The 15,095-nt window shown below is 47.8% G+C and overlaps 1 protein-coding gene across 2 annotated transcripts in view; it reads left to right on the top strand.

Annotated features, from left to right (window-relative positions):
* LOC146771199 (E3 ubiquitin-protein ligase TRIM39-like) overlaps positions 1-15,095 on the top strand; it is a 155,735-nt gene that overhangs the window by 116,142 nt on the left and 24,498 nt on the right. For both annotated transcript variants that reach the window (XM_085640306.1, XM_085640305.1), the window contains exons 7-8: positions 13,307-13,327; positions 13,417-13,443. In XM_085640306.1, the coding sequence (XP_085496432.1) occupies positions 13,307-13,327; positions 13,417-13,443 (48 nt within the window). The remainder of the gene's footprint in view (positions 1-13,306; positions 13,328-13,416; positions 13,444-15,095) is intronic.

The following is a 15,095-nucleotide window of genomic DNA, read 5'->3' as shown; positions in this document are numbered from 1 at the left end:
GTATGAGCACATTTAAGTCTGGAAGGTGGTGCTGTCTGATCAAGGTTACTGATATCATCCAAGTTCAGGTCCAAGCTTTTATATTTGTTTCTTTCTAATTCTTTAAAAATAAATCCCTTTAGCATTGAACTGTTAGCATTCCGGAGGTCGCACATGTAACTGATTGTCGCGACTGTCTGAAAACTGACCATGTGTTATGTTCAGTTTTAAACTGAATTTACTTTGAGGAGTTGCTGACTGTAGGTTTAAAAGATGTCTAATATTCTGCATGTAGATTTTCTCACGCTCCATTATTTTTGATTATTAAACACAGTAGATGCGTAAAGCCGCAGTTGAAAAAGCAGCATTGTTCCTGCTGTAATAGATTGGCTGTTAGAAATTTGGTTTCTGGTTAAGGGGGGTGAAACCCTACTCAAGCAGCAACCACAATCCTTGAAGTCACAAGCAAACCCCCAAATTAACCTGTGTTCAACTCTCTGGTAGCTTGGCACAGGGCCGTCAGGCTTAACTTGTGAAAATATTATGCAGCACTTTAAATAGTAATGAAGTGAAAACACAGCATAAGGAAAATACCACATCAATCAGAAAAGCAGAGTACATTTTAATAAATAAATCAAGACCAAAATGACAAAATTCCAATCAGTAGAACCAGAGATATGCAATTTTAAAGATTTTGGTGGAAATAGCGCCAAAAAGCACCAGGCACCAGCTGTGGTTATCTGGTCGCACTGGACCATGACAAAGTCACAAGTTCAGGCCGACTACAATGGAGCTCGGGCCGTCTACAGGAAGCCAGTTAGGCCTGCTGAATAAGAGTACCCTAAATCCTGGTTGGGAAGGGATACGGAGTCCCGAGTTGAAGATAAGTCTCCAATTTTAAACATTTTGGTGGAAATAGCGCCAAAAAGCACCAGGCACCAGCTGTGGTTATCTGGTCGCACTGGACCATGACAAAGTCACAAGTTCAGGCCGACTACAATGGAGCTCGGGCCGTCTACAGGAAGCCAGTTAGGCCTGCTGAATAAGAGTACCCTAAATCCTGGTTGGGAAGGGATGCGGAGTCCCGAGTTGAAGATAAGTCTCCTAGCAGAGATGATGCAAGGTCTGTGCGAGGATATGCGCTGCGCAGCAGTGGTTCCGGGGAGCTGTGAAATGCGATGTCATTGCTTGGAGATTCGTCGCGCATTGGTGGTTTCAAAGGGCTGAAAAAAGCGCGATGCAAAGTCCTTGCATCAGGGAAGTCTGCGCAGCAGAGTTGTGAGAAGTTGGCCTGGCATATGCTGTCCACTAGTTATAGGGGACACCTTGCACCAGTCCAATTCGACTCTTATGATGTTAGGTTTAAAAGACAACCTTTAAAGAAAGCTATCCTAGTGGTAGCTGTGAAGAGCAGCCTTCAGGCTAAGTCTTGAAGGAGTGTTAAGCTTATTGTTTTACCATAGATAACCTCTTGAATGACCAAATGAAAGAGTAGTCCACACAGGTATATATTACAAATATATGTATTTATTCTAAGAACAAATCCCACTAGTCTCTTGTGAGGCTGGAGGTAAAGATACAGTTCAATAAAGCATTTAAACAACAATAAATAGCACTGAAATCACAGGGCCCCAGTGGGGGACCAAACCATATATTAAAAAAGTGGTATAAGAACCACGACAGTTCTGCAGACAGTGCCTAGGGCACTTAGGGTCGCTGGCCCCTTACGAAACCACCCAAGGTAGTGAGGAAGGGGACCCACGGGAGACGGGTGCAGTGTTTAAACTACAGTCGGGATCTCCATTAAACCCTATGGGAATTGTCGCGGTTGGAAATTACAAGAATCTGGACACTTCTAGCAGGAGTTCGAGTTCAGGAGCTTAGAGTTAAGCTTTTGAAGGGCCCACACCCACGACAGTACCGAGGTACCACTGTTACCTGCCCCTGGGAAGCCGGGTGCATAGGTCGTTTTCGATGTCGGGTCGCGATCTCGTTTTCAATGGAAAAAGGTGAAGAACTGCTGCTGGCGTGAAGCGTCTTCGATGTCGTGCAGATTGAAGATGTAGATCTTGAAGGTAAGGACCTGAAAGCAGAGGGGACAGAGTCTGGGTCACTTGCCAGTGACCAGGGAGCTCAGGAGATAGAGCCCTTCAATGTCGGGTGTTTTCAGGTGGAAGTCGGGTAGCTTGAATCAGCAGCCACGTGGTCCAAGAGGCTTCAAGGAAGGCCAGCTTCTGGAGGGCGACTGTTCCACGAAGGATGAGGGCCGCTACGGTGTTAGTGTCCGGATTGGATCCACTAAGCCTTGGCAACCGCAACCCACGCAAGGATCACAAAACAGCTAGGGTGCAGACCCACGAGGTCTGAGCGAGGTCTCCAGCGAGGAGACGGTAGAGCAGGCCTGGAGCAACCAGGGGAGCCCTTTAAAGTAAAGATTGACCTCCGCTAGGGCCCACCAGTCGAGAGACAAGGGACCGCGGGAGGCAGCAATTTGGAGTGCGTAAAGATGAGCCCACGGGTCGCCGGAGCGGGCTGGAGCGTCGTCCTTTGGCACAAGTAATGCTGAGAGGTTGGCTCAAGAATGGGCCAAAGCACAACTTCCCCACTGGTCGGGGTCGTGTGCTGTGCAAGAGGTGTCCGGTGTCCTGGGGTATTGATGATCTCGCCACCCACGGGGTCCACGGTGCTGAGCTTTGCTGTGCACACTCACTGGCCTCTGGGATGCTTGGAAACCCACCACAGAGTAGGTAGATGTCTTCGATGTCCGTAGGAGCAGCGGAGTTCCAACCGGGTCACTTGCTGTGTTTCAGGTGCCTGCCAAGCAGGGGGGTAACTCCTTTACCCCAAGGGAGATTTCTTCATTCAGCTGTGCGGCAGCTCGTCGAAGGTTCAAGTCTTTGAAGTCCAAGATTAATCTGAGGCTCTGGGGACCCTGCACCCACCTTTATCCAGAGATATGGGGAGTGTCTGAATCAGAGCCCAGGCGGGAAAGGGTGGCTACACCCTCTCCCCTTTGTGTGTTTTCCCGCCTGGGCAGGGGACAGGATGCCCCTGAACCGGTTCGAGGCGGTGTATGCAGAAGTAGGCACTGGAGAAGCCTACGTGCAAGTCTGAAAGACATCCTATGGTGCACCCACCCAGTTCCAATCCACATAGTCTGTCTGGGGAGGTGGGAACACCTCCCTGCAACAGGATCCCTATTGTCCAGCTGCCGTGGCTGGAGTTCTGCCCAGCAATAGGCAGCCAGAGTCGAGTGGGTGGCGGGTAGCATCCCTTTTGTACTACGTGTTCACTTTTAAATTGGTGTCTAAAATCTGCCGCTTTTACCATATCACCCCTCTAGCAGGGGGGAATCATGCCCTCACTCCCATGGCTGGATTGGGAGTATGATTCCACGATGTTTGACACCAAACACGACATGGTTCTGTGCAGCCACTCTTAAGTTATCACGCTATCGCGATTACTTATAATGCGGTTAAGAGTATATGGTATGGCTGCACTACAAACAACCTCGCACTAGTTTTAACGAAGGTTGCAGAGGGGCCCTACTCAGGTAGGGGTTCCCCCTCACACATATCTCAGCACCCTGCCTTGTAGGATTAGCAAGGCCTGCCTTAGGGGTGACCTATGAGGATATATGTGTTGTATTTAAGTGGGATACAGGATACCTATATCCCTGTAAGGGGTGCAAGCACCACCTTACCCAGACTACAGTAGTGGTCTGGTGGTGTCAGTTTGTATGGCTGTCCCAGGGGTGGCACAATAAGTGCTGCAGCCCCTGGTAGGCCACTGAGGGACCCATGCCCTGGGTACCTAGGGTACCATCTACAAGGGGCTCACAGGGTGTCCTCGGTGTCCAATTGGTAGGGACCTAGGGTACTCACATCAGTTTAGAGAGGAAGCAGATAGGCTGGGGTCCTGGATAGCAGGGCCACAGCCTGGCTGGAGTCAGAAAACAGTCAAAACATCAGCAAAAAGTTGGGGGCAACTATGCAGTCGATGCTACTCTCCTACAAACTCCCCCCCCCCCCCCCCCCCCCAACGCAGGGACATTAAACTAACCTTGACCAGTTGAGTCTTCATGTTCTAAGTGGAAATATCTGGAGAGGCCATCTGCATTGGCATGGTTGCTCCCAGGTCTATGTTCCACTGTATAGTCCATCCCCTGTAGGGAAATGCACCACCTGAGTAGTTTGGGGTTTTCACCCTTCATCTGTTTTAGCCATAGGAGGGGCTTATGGTCAGTTTGAACAATGAAGTGAGTGCCAAACAAGTATGGCCTCAGCTTCTTCAAGGCCCAGACCACAGCAAAGGCCTCCCTCTCTATGGCTGACCAACTTTTCTCCCTGGGGGTCAACCTCCTGCTAATAAAAGCTACTGGTTGATCCTGGCCCTCTTCATTCAGTTGTGATAATACAGCACCTACCCCCACCTCAGATGCATCAGTTTGAACTATGAATTCTTTGGAGTAGTTGGGGCTTTGGAGCACTGGAGCAGAGCACATGACCTGTTTTAGGTCATCAAAAGCTTTCTGACAGCTGACAGTCCACTGAACCTTTTTGGGCATCCTCTTAGAGGTTAAGTCATTTAAGGGGGTCACAATGGATTCATATCCCTTTACGAATCTTCTGTAGTAACCAGTCAGGCCTAAGAAAGCTCGGACCTGAGTCTGGGTGGTTGGAGCAACCCAGTCCATGATGGTCTGGATCTTGCTCTGTAGTGGTTGATCCTGGCCTCCACCCACAAGGTGGCCCAGGTACACAACCTGACTCTGCCCTATCTGGCATTTGGTAGCCTTGATAGTGAGTCCTGCTTTTTGCAGGGCTTCCACACTTTCCTTAGGTGGATCAGGTGATCCTCCCAGGTGGAGCTGAAGACAGCAATATCATCTAGATATGCTGCACTAAAGTCATCCAGGCCTGTAAGGACTTGGTTCACCAACCTTTGAAATGTGGCAGGTGCATTCTTCAAACCAAAGGGCATTACAATAAATTGATAGTGCTCACCAGGGGTTGAAAATGCTGTTTTGGCTTTTTCAGACTCAGCTAACCTTATCTGTCAGTAGCCAGCTGTCAGATCAAATGTGCTCAGATATTTGGCTGAGGCCAACTTATCTATGAGCTCATCTGCTCTGGGAATGGGATGGGCATCAGTCCTAGTGACTTCATTGAGTCCCCTGTAGTCTACACAGAACCTCATTTCTTTCTTGCCACCCTGGGTGTGAGGTTTGGGTACCAGGACTACTGGGCTAGCCCAAGGGCTACCGGAGGGCTCAATAACTCCCAATTCCAACATCTTTTGGACTTCTATCCTTATGCAGTCCCTGACATGGTCAGGTTGCCTGTAGATCTTATTCTTCACAGGCAGACTGTCCCCAGTGTCCACTTCATGAGTGCACCAGGTGGTCTGACTTGGAGTCAGTGAAAACATATGTCTGAATGACTGGATAACTTGTCTGCAGACTGTTGCTGGGCAGTGAGGCTGCCTGCCAAGGCTACACCATCTACTGACCCATCATCAGGGTTGTGAGAGACCAGGTCTGGAAGAGGGTCACTCTCCTCCTCCTGTCCCTCATTCGTTGCCACGAGCAAGCCCATGTCAGCCCTGTCCACATATGTTTTCAGTCTGTTTACATGAAGTACCCTGTGGGGACTTCTGGGAGTGCCAAGGTCCACCAAGTAGGTGACCTCTCCCTTCTGTTCCAATATGGTATGGGGTCCACTCCATTTGTCTTGGAGGGCTGCTGGGGCCACTGGCTCCAGCACCCATACCTTCTGTCCTGGCTGGTACACCACCAGTACAGCCTTTTGGTCATGCCAGGCTTTTTGCAATTCCTGACTTGCCTCAAGGTTTTTTGTCGCCTTCTTCATGAACTCAGCCATCCGGGAGCGGAGACCAAGTACATAGTCCACAATTTCCTGTTTAGGGGGTTTGAGAGGTAACTCCCATCCCTCCTTCACTAGACAGAGTGGCCCTCTGACAGGGTGGCCAAACAAAAGTTCAAAAGGGCTGTAACCAACCCCCTTCTGTGGCTCCTCCCTGTATGCAAAGAGAAGGCAGGGCAGAAGAACATCCCATTTTCGCCTGAGCTTTTCTGCGAGTCCTTTGATCATACCCTTTAGGGTCTTGTTAAATCTTTCAACAAGCCCATTGCATTGAGGATGATAAGGGGTGGTGAACCTGTAGTTAACACCACACTCCTTCCACATTGCCTTGAGGTAACTACTCATAAAGTTTGTACCTCTGTCAGACAGTACCTCCTTAGGGAACCCTACCCTGGAAAAGATTCCCAGGAGGGCTCTTGCCACCACATGTGCTGTGATGGTTCTAAGGGAATAGCTTCTGGGTACCTGTTGGCATGATCCACTACCACCAGTATGAACCTGTGCCCAGAGGCTGTTGGTGGGTCAAGGGGACCAACAATGTCAATCCCTACCCGTTCAAAGGGAACCCCCACCACAGGTAGTGGTATCAGGGGGGCCTTTGTGGACTTACCTGCCTTGCCACTGGCCTGGCAGGAAATGCAAGAGCTACAAAAACTCTTAGTCCTCACTCATTTGAGGCCAATGAAAGTGAGGGACAATTCTGTCCCAAGTCTTATTTTGGCCTAGGTGTCCTGCTAAGGGAATATCATGGGCCAGTGTGAGTAGGAAGCCCCTAAACTTCTGAGGTATGACCAACCTCCTGGCTGTGCCAGGCTTGGGGTCTCGACCCTCAGAGTAAAGGAGTCCATCATCCCAATATATCTTATGGGTTCCACCAGCATTCCAAGCAGCCTCAGCAGCCGCCTGCTGCCTGAGGGGTTCAAGAGTGGGGCAGCTCTGCTGCTCCAGGCTCAAGTCTGCCCTAGAAGGTCCCCCTGTCCCCAAGAACTCAACCTGATCAGGTTCAAGTTCATCTGAGACAGTTCCTTCTTCAGGTGTCAGATCCTCTTCTGCTAAAAGAGTCTCTTTAGACTGATCCTGGGGGGAAGGCACGGCCTTACCCCTGCTACTCCTCCTCTTGGGAGGTCCTTGGTCCTTTTTTCCAGGATCCAAGGCCTGTTCAGTTTCTGTCAGCTTAGCTTTTGACCTTGTCAGGGCAAACACTTCTGCAGGGATACCCAGCATTGCTGCATGGGTAGTCAGCTCCACCTCAGCCCATGCTGAGGTCTCCAAATCATTACCTAGCAAACATTCTACTGGTAGGTCTGCACTCACCACAACCTTCTTTAGGCCAGTTACCCCTCCCCAAGAGAAGTTAACAACTGCCAGAGCATGGTTAGTACTGACATTGCTCGCATTGGTCACTTGGTAAGTTTCCCCAAGTATGATTTGGCTAGGATTCACAAGGTCCTCTGTCACCATGGTGACACTAGCCCCTGTGTCCCTGTATGCTAGAGACTCCCTTCCATTTATCCTAGGCTGTTGTTTGTATTTGCCCAGACCACTGGGACTCACAAATAGGGACAGGTCCCCATCACAAACCAACACAGCCTGAGTAGGTGTTCTGACTATGCCAGAGTCCTTTCCAGATCCCAGGGTCAACCCTACTATGCCCTTGTTCTGTGTACCACCACCTATAGCTGAACTAGGGGGAACAGGTGCCTTAGGGGCAAGTGTGGTGGTACTGGTGGCCTTGTTACAGTCTGAAGTCCAATGGGTTTTCTGCTTACAGTTTTTACACCATGGCTTCCTTGGCTGTTTAGCTTTGTTAGATTGGGAATTTTCAGATGCTACTTTTTGGGGGCCTGTTGAAGACTGCTGGTCTTTTCCCTTTTCCCCACCCTTCTCAGAGTTTTTGGCATTTTCCTTTTTAGTTGCATCCCCCAAGGGCTGGACCTTTTGCTTGATCCTGGTTCTGACCCATTTGTCTGCCTTCTTTCCCAATTCTTGGGGAGAGGTCAGATCTGAGTCCACCAGGTGCTGGTGCAGTAATTGATTCTGACAGTTATTAAGAATTTGCTCCCTCATGATGAGATTGTACAATCCTTGATAATCATTTACTTTACTGCCATTTAACCAACCTTCCAAAGCATTGGTAGCACAATCTACAAAGTCTACCCAATCTTGATTTTGTGCTTTCTGGGTATCTCTGAACTTTAACCTGTATTGATCAGTGGTCAGACCAAACCCATCTATCAAAGCATTTTTCAAGATATAGTAATCATCTGCATCCTCTTCCCTAACAGAGAGGAGCTTGTCTCTGCCTTTGTCAGCAAAGGAGAGCCATAAGATTGCTGCCCGCTGATCTACTGGGACCCTTTGAACTTTACAGGCCCTTTCAAGTGCAGTGATCCATTTATGGATGTCATCCCCTGTCTGATAGGGGGCACAATCTTATGCAGGTTCCTATGGTCAGGAGCTTGCTCTCTAACTCTAGGGGTATTATTACTGCCACCAGGGGTCTCTAGACCCCACTTTCTTGAAGCTTTCCGAAGCTCCAGGGACTCCCTGTCTAATGCTAGGTGTTCTCTCCTGAGCTGAAGCTCAGCTTGCTCAAACTGGATCAGTCTGCATTTCCTCTCTTGGGAGGAGTCTCTTCTCTGAGAAGAGGCAGAGGTCCTTTTGGATCTCTCAGAATGGGCAGACTCCTCGGAGGGGGATCTGTTCCTTCTGTTTGGATCCACCACTCTCCCATTAGGGATGGAGGGGGTACCCCTTGGGCCTCCACCTCCATGTATAGAGTGGTCTGTTTTTTCCAGGTCAAGTTCATTATCCTCTTCCTGGTCCTCATCAGAGTCCACCACCTGGGTGTCCTCTTCTGTGGGATGCCCACCCAACCTGTCTACCCCATCAGACACTAGAGTCTGCTTGAAGTCTGCAATGAGCAGAATTTCTCTGAGACGTTGTGTGTTGGCACCTTTGGTTGTCTTCAAATGTCTAGCAGTGCACATCTCCCTAAGCTCAGCAAAAGTGAGATTGTCATATCTGTCGACTGGGACCTTTGAAGGTCCTTCCAGGGCCTTATGGGCTCCTGATCCTGAAGACATTTCTAGTGTAGTGGATTGTTGCATCTACCTACACTAGGTGTGGCCTACTGAACCCTTTCTTGAGTTGTAGTCGAGGTGTGCTAAGCCCTCTACACACAACTCCTAAGTTCAGTAGAACTTATTGTATTCTAAGCTGAATTTATATGTACCTTTAGTACCAAAGTGGTTTTCACTTTAGAAATTCAATTTGTTATCTGGTAAAACAATGGCAAGCTTGAATCCAACCGCTGCACACCAATGTGAGAAGTTGGCCTGGCATATGCTGTCCACTAGTTATAGGGGACACCTTGCACCAGTCCAATTCGACTCTTAAGGTGATAGGTTAAAAGACAACCTTTAAAGAAAGCTATCCTAGTGGTAGCTGTGGAGAGCAGCCTTCAGGCTAAGTCTTGAAGGAGTGTTAAGCTTATTTTTTTACCATGGATAACCTCTTGAATGACCAAATGAAAGAGTAGTCCACACAGGTATATATTAAAAATATATGTATTTATTCTAAGAACAAAACCCACTAGTCTCTTGTGAGGCTGGAGGTAAAGATACAGTTCAATAAAGCATTTAAACAACAATAAATAGCACTGAAATCACAGGGCCCGGGGGGGCGGGGGGGGGACCAAACCATATATTAAAAAAGTGGTATAAGAACCACGACAGTTCTGCAAACAGTGCCTAGGGCACTTAGGGTCGCTGGCCCCTTACGAAACCACCCAAGGTAGTGAGGAAGGGGACCCACGGGAGATGGGTGCAGTGTTTAAACTACAGTCGGGATCTCTATTAAACCCTATGGGAATTGTCGCGGTTGGAAATTACAAGAATCTGGACACTTCTAGCAGGAGTTCGAGTTCAGGAGCTTAGAGTTAAGCTTTTGAAGGGCCCACACCCACGACAGTACCGAGGTACCACTGTTACCTGCCCCAGGGAAGCCGGGTGCATAGGTCGTTTTCGATGTCGGGTCGCGATCTCGTTTTCAATGGAAAAAGGTGAAGAACTGCTGCTGGCGTGAAGCGTCGTCGATGTCGTGCAGATTGAAGATGTAGATCTTGAAGGTAAGGATCTGAAAGCAGAGGGGACAGAGTCTGGGTCACTTGCCAGTGACCAGGGAGCTCAGGAGATAGAGCCCTTCAATGTTGGGTGTTTTCAGATGGAAGTCGGGTAGCTTGGATCAGCAGCCACGTGGTCTAGGAGGCTTCAAGGAAGGCCAGCTTCTGGAGGGCGACTGTCCCACGAAGGATGAGGGCCGCTGCGGTATTAGTGTCCGGATTGGATCCACTAAGCGTTGGCAACCGCAACCCACGCAAGGATCACAAAAAAGCTACGGTGCAGACCCACGAGGTGTGGGCGAGGTCTCCAGCGAGGAGACGGTAGAGCAGGCCTGGAGCAACCAGGGGAGCCCTTTAAAGTAAAGCTTGACCTCCGCTAGGGCCCATCAGTCGAGAGACAAGGGACCGTGGAGGCAGCAATTTGGAGTGCGTAAAGATGAGCCCACGGGTCGCCGGAGCGGGCTCGAGCATCGTCCTTTGGCACAAGTAATGCTGAGAGGTTGGCTCAAGAATGGGCCAAAGCACAACTTCCCCACTGGTCGGGGTCGTGTGCTGTGCAAGAGGTGGCCGTTGTCCTGGGGTATTGGGGATCTCGGCACCCACTGGGTCCACGGTGCTGAGCTTTGCTGTGCACACTCACTGGCCTCTGAGATGCTTGGAAACCCACCACAAAGTAGGTAGAAGTCTTTGATGTCCGTAGGAGCAGCGGAGTTCCAACCGGGTCACTTGCAGTGTTTCAGGTGCCTGCCAAGCAGGGGGGAACTCCTTTACCCCAAGGGAGATTTCTTCATTCAGCTGTGTGGCAGCTCGTCGAAGGTTCAAGTCTTTGAAGTCCAAGATTAATCTGAGGCTCTGGGGACCCTGCACCCACCTTTATCCAGAGATTAGGGGAGTGTCTGAATCAGAGCCCACCAATGAGAGTTCAGGCGGGAAAGGGTGGCTACACCCTCTCCCCTTTGTGTGTTTTCCCGACTGGGCAGGGGACAGGATGCCCCTGAACCGGTTCGAGGCGGTGTATGCAGAAGTAGGCACCTCGAGAAGCCTACGTGCAAGTCTGAAAGATATCCTATGGTGCACCCACCCAGTTCCAATCCACATAGTCTGTCTGGGGAGGTGGGAACACCTCCCTGCAACAAGATCCCTATTGTCCAGCTGCTGTGGCTGGAGTTCTGCCCAGTAACAGGCAGCCGGAGTCGTGTGGGTGGCGGGTAGCATCCATTTTGTACTACGTGTGCACTTTTAAATTGGTATCTAAAATCTGCCGCTTTTACCATATCACCCCTCTAGCAGGGGGAATCATGCCCTCACTCCCATGGATGGATTGGGGGTATGATTCCACGATGTTTGACACCAAACACGACATGGTTCTGTGCAGCCACTCTTAAGTTATCACGCTATCGCGATTACTTATAATGCGGTTAAGAGTATATGGTATGGCTGCACTACAAACAACCTCGCATTAGTTTTAACGAAGGTTGCAGAGGGGCCCTATTCAGGTAGGGGTTCCCCCTCACACACATCTCAGCACCCTGCCTTGTAGGATTAGCAAGGCCTGCCTTAGGGGTGACCTATGAGGATATATGTGTTGTATTTAAGTGGGATACAGGATACCTATATCCCTGTAAGGGGTGCAAGCACCACCTTACCCAGACTACAGTAGTGGTCTGGTGGTGTCAGTTTGTATGGCTGTCCCAGGGGTGGCACAATAAGTGCTGCAGCCCCTGGTAGGCCACTGAGGGACCCATGCCCTGGGTACCTAGGGTACCATCTACAAGGGGCTCAGAGGGTGTCCTCAGTGTCCAATTGGTAGGGACCTAGGGTACTCACATCAGTTTAGAGAGGAAGCAGATAGGCTGGGGTCCTGGATAGCAGGGCCACAGCCTGGCTGGAGTCAGAAAACAGTCAAAACATCAGCAAAAATTTGGGGGCAACTATGCAGTCGATGCCACTCTCCTACAAGAGTCGATGTGTCAGAGAAGTCTGTGCAGCAGAGGCAATGCGTCGGTTCCAAGGACAATGCGCCGAGCAGCATAGGTAATGTGCACGTTCCGTGCAAGATGGCCATCCTGCAGGGCAGTTGCGTCGGTTCTTCTGAAGATGGGCTGGCAGAGCGCCTTCAGACCCACTTCCACGGGTCCAGGGCTGGGGTGGCACCACTACGGGAGAGCAGGACTCACAGATAACAGTGTCCATGTGCTGGGTTCAAGGTTTTTGGAAGACTGTTCTGTCTCTGAGTCTTCTAATTAGGATGCTAGCCAACTAACCCTGGGAGTCACTCTGGGGTCCTGGGTTTAGCGATACAGTCCTTCTCACCAGACAAGAGGGAAGCAGGGCATCAGTCCTTCAGAGAAGCAGTCCATCAGGTTGGCAATCCTTTCAGCATCACAGCAGTCCTTCCTAGCGGAAAAAACAGGTCCAGAAAGGTACTGAAGAGTTGGGTCTAAGGGTCCAATGTTTATACCTGGTGCCCACTTTGAAGTGGAGGAAGCTTCTAAAGGCTTCCTCCCATTTGAGGTGTCAGTCATCCCCTTCCTTTATGTTCTGGCCCCAGCTTGTCTAGGGTCACAGAAGACCAGTGTCAGACCCTTTGTGAGAGTGGTCAGGCAGAGCCTTTGTGATGTGCAAGTGTGGTAAGTGACAGCTCCTCTCCCTTGTTAACTTAGAGTGGCCCATCCTGCCAACACCTATCGTATTTTTGTCTCCCTCTCTGGGAGCAATACACAAAGACCAACTGGCAGCTACACCTAGTCATGTGACCCAGGATCAGCCTGCAGGCAGCAAATGTTTAGGACATGAAAATGCAAACTTCCTAAAAGTGGAATTTTCAGAGTTGTGACTACAAATCTGCCTTTACCATTAAAGGGAGCTTTTTTATTACAATCCACAGTGGATTTCACCAGTTTGCAAAGTATTTGAGATGAGGTTACACTTTAAAAAAAAAGACTTAACTAGTCATTTAAGCGGTTTAGATGTTTATATTATATTATTACAATTTGAAATGTAACAATTAATAAAACACACAGTTAAATGACTAGACATATATCAAGAAAAATTCAATCATATCCTACTGTAATGTTTATAATCAATATAGCCAAAAAGCAGCAAATTGTAGTTAAAATAAACAATTAAGACATACTATATCTTGTGCTTTTATGATTTGATATTTTAAATCGAATAAAGCGTTACTTGACTTAACTTGACATACTATAATAATGTATTGTGTTATTAACATAAACACTATATTCCAAGTGATATATATCAGTTTTGAAAGACCACTTATACACATTTTGAATTCTAAAATATTTTTTTCTCAATGCAGAATCTTTCCCCAAAGAATTGGGTAAGTTTAATACAATACGAGTTGTCTTGATTTTACACCACCTTTTCCCATTGTTCTTCGTTTCACTAAGAGTGTTTATTTCCTTTCAGAGTTCAGTCGATTCAAAGGATTTAAAGGTAAGAGGAACTGGCTGAGGTCAGAGTTATCACCCTGACTGTCTTTGCCCTCTCAGGCAGGATGTGTTCAAAAAACAATATCAATATAGCTCTGTGTGGTACACGCACAGCGTAGACATCCATTGGTAAACTGCCGATTGCTGCTGGCAAGGCTGACTCACTTTTTCTTGTTCTTTTTAAAAAAAAAAAATTCTTTTTTATTGAATAATAAATACAATAACATTTGACATCAAATGACTTTTCTTGTTCTTGAGGTAAATACATACCATTGATTTAAGTAACAATGGTATCTGTTTTTACTGCGATCAATTCATTCCAAACTCATAAGCTTTAGAACACGGATGTTCAGCGGAGGGTCCCAGGGCTTGGTCCTTGGTTCATTATCACAGTATCCCCAGACACTGAATCTAAATGCAACTCATTTAAATATTGGTGATCCTGAATGTTTGTCATGGGGCCAACCCTCATTGACCTTGGTTCCACATTCCTTCTGTAGAAAAATGATCACTGCAGAAACATTTGATGGCCAGTAACATGAACATAACATAAGATGTATTTGTAAAGTGCACATTCACCTGTGGGTCTGTTGACTCTGAAATAACAGATGTTGAATATACCTGACTCAGTGGTACTCTTTTTATCAACTTGAAACAATGAAAGGCTGAGTGGACCCTGTAGTATTCATACCTGAGGCCAGGATGTCACACACAGATTCCTGAAGAAGATGCATTGGTCAACTGAACCACTATGCCTAATTCGGCTTGGTTACACCACAAAAGCCTCCTTTTATGAACATTGGAGCTACTACTATTGTCGTCGGCATCTTTCTTTTAATATAGAAACTTTTTATTGTTGCTTTTAACACAGAGATGAAACGTTCATGATAATAACACATATTGACAAGAGTCTATATCAATCAATATTAATACACTGATCAATTATATATGTGCACTATAAAAAAGTGTTGGGAGCATACTTAGCTTCAACAAATGGCATGATGGATATTAATGTGCTACAATTGAAACAAGTGCCTTGTGTTCTGCAAGATAGATTACAGCCTCAAAAAACACAGGGGTCCCCTTATTTGGAATGGAGCAATATAGAATTAAAATAATTCTTATAACGGACACATCAGCATTAGTAAATTCTCAATCTAGGTAGCTGATACAAAAAAGTAATGACATAAAAGTGAAAACTTAATATTGATTGTACAAAAATTGTCTAAAATATGGCACTTGGATATATTTCCCGATTTTGACTCAGCAGCGCTATTTAAGCAATATCACTCCCCACCCTGAACATTAACACCAGTTAATGCCCTCTGCAAAGTTAATGAACTGCTTTTAATTGAGTTGGTGGGCAGGTAACAGCTCTTTATGCGTGACATCATGCGTACAATAAGAATGTCGCTTCGGTCCTGCAATATCTCCCAACTGAGGCAGAGAAAAACAGACTAGTGTTCCGGTTTGTACTTCACACTCATTAAGCATTATTCTCCCCCCCCCAAACCTGGGGCCAAAACAGCTGTTAATTACCCTCCCCATAGTATGGGCGCAGCACAAGGAAGGGTCATTAATAGCTATTCTGGGACTCCAGGTAATTGCAATAATGGTGTTGGTACACCCTCACCCCGCTGACCCTTAATACTCCTA

The sequence above is a fragment of the Triturus cristatus genome, unplaced genomic scaffold, assembly GCF_964204655.1.
Source record: "Triturus cristatus unplaced genomic scaffold, aTriCri1.1 SCAFFOLD_231, whole genome shotgun sequence".
Lineage (NCBI taxonomy): Eukaryota > Metazoa > Chordata > Amphibia > Caudata > Salamandridae > Triturus > Triturus cristatus.
Note: the sequence above shows the minus strand (reverse complement) of the source record. Positions and strands in the feature narration are given on the sequence as shown.